General features: G+C 41.4%; 1 protein-coding gene across 1 annotated transcript; it reads left to right on the forward strand.

Moving 5' to 3' along the window:
* Window positions 1-251: 251 nt before the first annotated feature.
* Window positions 252-2560, forward strand: LOC311018379 (parathyroid hormone-related protein-like). The gene is made up of 3 exons (XM_084017312.1): window positions 252-331; window positions 538-656; window positions 1267-2560. The coding sequence occupies exons 2-3, from the start codon at window positions 553-555 to the stop codon at window positions 1655-1657; spliced, it is 495 nt and encodes a 164-aa protein (XP_083873438.1). The 5' UTR covers window positions 252-331; window positions 538-552; the 3' UTR covers window positions 1658-2560.
* Window positions 2561-3187: the final 627 nt, after the last annotated feature.

The raw sequence follows: 3187 nt of genomic DNA on the forward strand, positions 1-3187 counted from the left end.
CTGGGTGGAGTGGCGGCTTTGCAGCTGATGGGCTGCTGCTGCTGCTGCTCTTTCCATCTTTATCTCTCTTTCAATTGGGACGCCGAGGAGAAATAAATAGCTCAACACACACTGTTGGGAGGCAAATGAATGGAGCAGAGTGACAGGGGATTTCCCCAGACTGCCTTCACACCAATGGACCTGGACACAAGTTTTGAAGTGGCCAGATTGCATTTGGCAGATTAATTTTTCTTGTTACTTTGTCAATTATTTCTGGCAACAGGCTCATCTCTTCAGACCTTGCAGACTGACCTTTTTTTTTCGGGATTTTCACTGTAAAGATCCACACGATGTAAGTCTCTTCTTTACTTTAATAAACTGTTTGTTGGCACAAGTAATGCTGCCTGTGAGATCATGCATACTCAGGATCAGTGTCATTTTTCAGCTCCCTACACTGCTACTGACAATCTACTGAACAGTTTAGCATAGTTAAGTTCATAAAACAACGTTTTACTTCATTCATGGAAGTTACATAATAATATGTCTTGTGTTCTTCAGATCTTGGGCTCGAGGATGTGCTCTATAGTCATGCTTCATCAGTGGAGTCTGGCTGTGTTCTTGCTGTGCTCCCCAGTGACTCTTGATGGGAGACCAGTTGATGCACTTAGTAGCAGAACGTGAGTTATGTTTTATATTCACTTTGATGACCATAGAAAATTAATTCAACGTTGTGCAACATGGAGTTAAAAAAACAGCTAATAATTAACAGTGATGAGTCAACATGTTGGAAAGATTACTGTTTGGATTTAGAATATGCAACTACAGTTCATTAATCGGATTAAATGAAGGTAATGAATGGAGGTTTTCTATTTTCCAACTCTGACTTTTTGGGGTCTGGAGCTCACATTAGTGCTGGCTCTTACAAACTTGTTTATGCTGCCACCTACTGTACTGAGGTTTCCTGGTGCCTGACCTTACATTTCAGCTGCCAACACTTCTAAAACTGCTCCACACAGACGATCGTGCACCATAAAATTACAAAACGGTCAAACAAAAAAAGAAGATTGCAAGATTTGTTGGTGCTAACTCAGAAATGAGGAATTCTGGTTGAATTGTCTCACTGATAGTTTAAGAGAAATCAAAAACAACAAAAAGCAAAAATACATTTCTGGCAAACTTAGAGAACTTGGTGTTGTTTCCCTCTTATGCACGACACAATATTGAATCATTTGTTTTAATGCAACCTTCCTTGTTGATCTAAGTGTCTCTTCACTTTCATGCTTTTAGGAGGAGGTCAGTGAGCCACGCCCAACTAATGCATGACAAGGGCCGCTCCTTGCAGGAGTTCAAGCGCCGCATGTGGCTGCAGGAGCTGCTGGAAGAGGTGCACACGGCTGATGAGCAAGTTCCCCCTGTGCAGAGCAGAACCCAGAGCCAAACCTTCAGTGGGAATGCCCTGCATGAGAAGCCCCCAGGGGCCACCAAGAACCTCCCTGACAGGTTCAGGCTGGACAGAGAGGGCCCTAACCTGCCCCAGGAGACCAACAAGGCTCTGGCTTATAAGGACCAGCCACTAAAAGTGGCCACCAAGAGGAAAAAAAAGGTGAGGTTAGGCCGACGTAGAGAGAGCGACAAGAAGCGGAGGCGTGCACGATCTGTCACGACAAAGGAGCCATGAAGGACGCAGTGGCCTGGCTAAGAGACTCCCAATAGCCTTTATATGGTACTGCACTAAGACAAGGACATAGATTCAACTAGACTGGGATCGGAGACTCATCCGTCACTTCATGTAACAGCCCCGGAGTTGTGCTTGTATGATCATATTTGTCTGTGTTTATATTTTTGATCACAAAGATTCATGAACTATCATAATAACATCTTCTTAGGTCCATATTTATTTGGAACATCTGTAGGCATCTGTAACTTTGGTCGACTTCAAAACAAAGCCATATGTTGTCATCTCTAACCGCCTGTGTGGACGAGGATCTATTTATTGCCTGAATATAGTGTCACTTCACAAAATGGGGAGGCTGAATGGTTTACTTTTGTCTGGCGTTGACTATCGTGAACTTACAGTTACTGTACATACAAACTGTTCACCGCATACATCTGTTCGGACTGTTCTGCCATAATTTATTTCACTTTGAAAGTGTGTATTTATTTTGTGAATGTATCACAGTGCTGCTGACTAAATTCCATAATGCACTTTAGTTATATCCTGTATGTTCTTTTGTGGTTGCGTTTTATTTTGGTGATTCTTTTTGACGGTCCTGCTTTCCATTCCCACCATAGATCCCTCATGGACTTATAACTTATTGGATGCTTCGTCAAATCCACTCTCACCATCTCACATTATAGTTTATTTTTATAGAACAAGCCCGAGTCAGGGGCTGTCAGACTCATTTAATGTTCTTCACTTGCACTGAGGGCATACTGTACATGTTTTCAGTTAATCAAACATTAAAAGTGTAGCCATTAGAAATTCTTTTCGTTTTTCAGTGTCTTTGTTCACCAGCCATATGTGGCTCAAACGTGCAACCTTTCAGGGGGGATGTCAACGTGTAAATAAACACAGGACATTTTTACAAGCAAAAGATATTTGTCGGTGATGCTTAATAACTGTCAGCTGCTTCTGGATGAATCCCTGCCGCGCTTGAAGGCCTATGTGTAGATTATAGGTGCTGCCGCCTGCATCAGACAAAGTTCATTAACATTATCAGGTTCCCTTTTAGCACTGGGTTTAAATCCAAATTATTGCCAAATCTATGGGTTTGCTTTTCATCATCTTGCAGGTCAACTCTCTTCACTCTTGTCATTAAGATGAGTGAAGTCTGACTCCTGCTGTGTTGTGACTGTGCTGCTGTATGGAGACACTTTTCAGTTTATAATTGTAGCATCCGTTGTCTGACAACATGTAGTATTTTACAAATTAAGACCTTTTTAATGGATGAACTTAACAAATAATGTAATCTGTGTATGCCTGAACACAATGTAATACCGGTAACACTGGTAACTACCACAGCAAGCCTAATGACGGATATAGATAAAATGATTACTCGAGTAATAGATGTGAACAGAAAATCCACAACTATTTTGATTATCGTTGATCCTTTCTGTGATTTTTAAGACGAGGTAAGGTTTCCAAGCACAAGTTCTAAACGTTAGCTATTAAAATTTTGAATTGAATGTATTCGGATTTTGTTTTGCC

The sequence above is a fragment of the Eutrigla gurnardus genome, assembly GCF_963514095.1.
Source record: "Eutrigla gurnardus genome assembly, chromosome: 9".
Taxonomy (NCBI): Eukaryota; Metazoa; Chordata; class Actinopteri; order Perciformes; family Triglidae; genus Eutrigla; species Eutrigla gurnardus.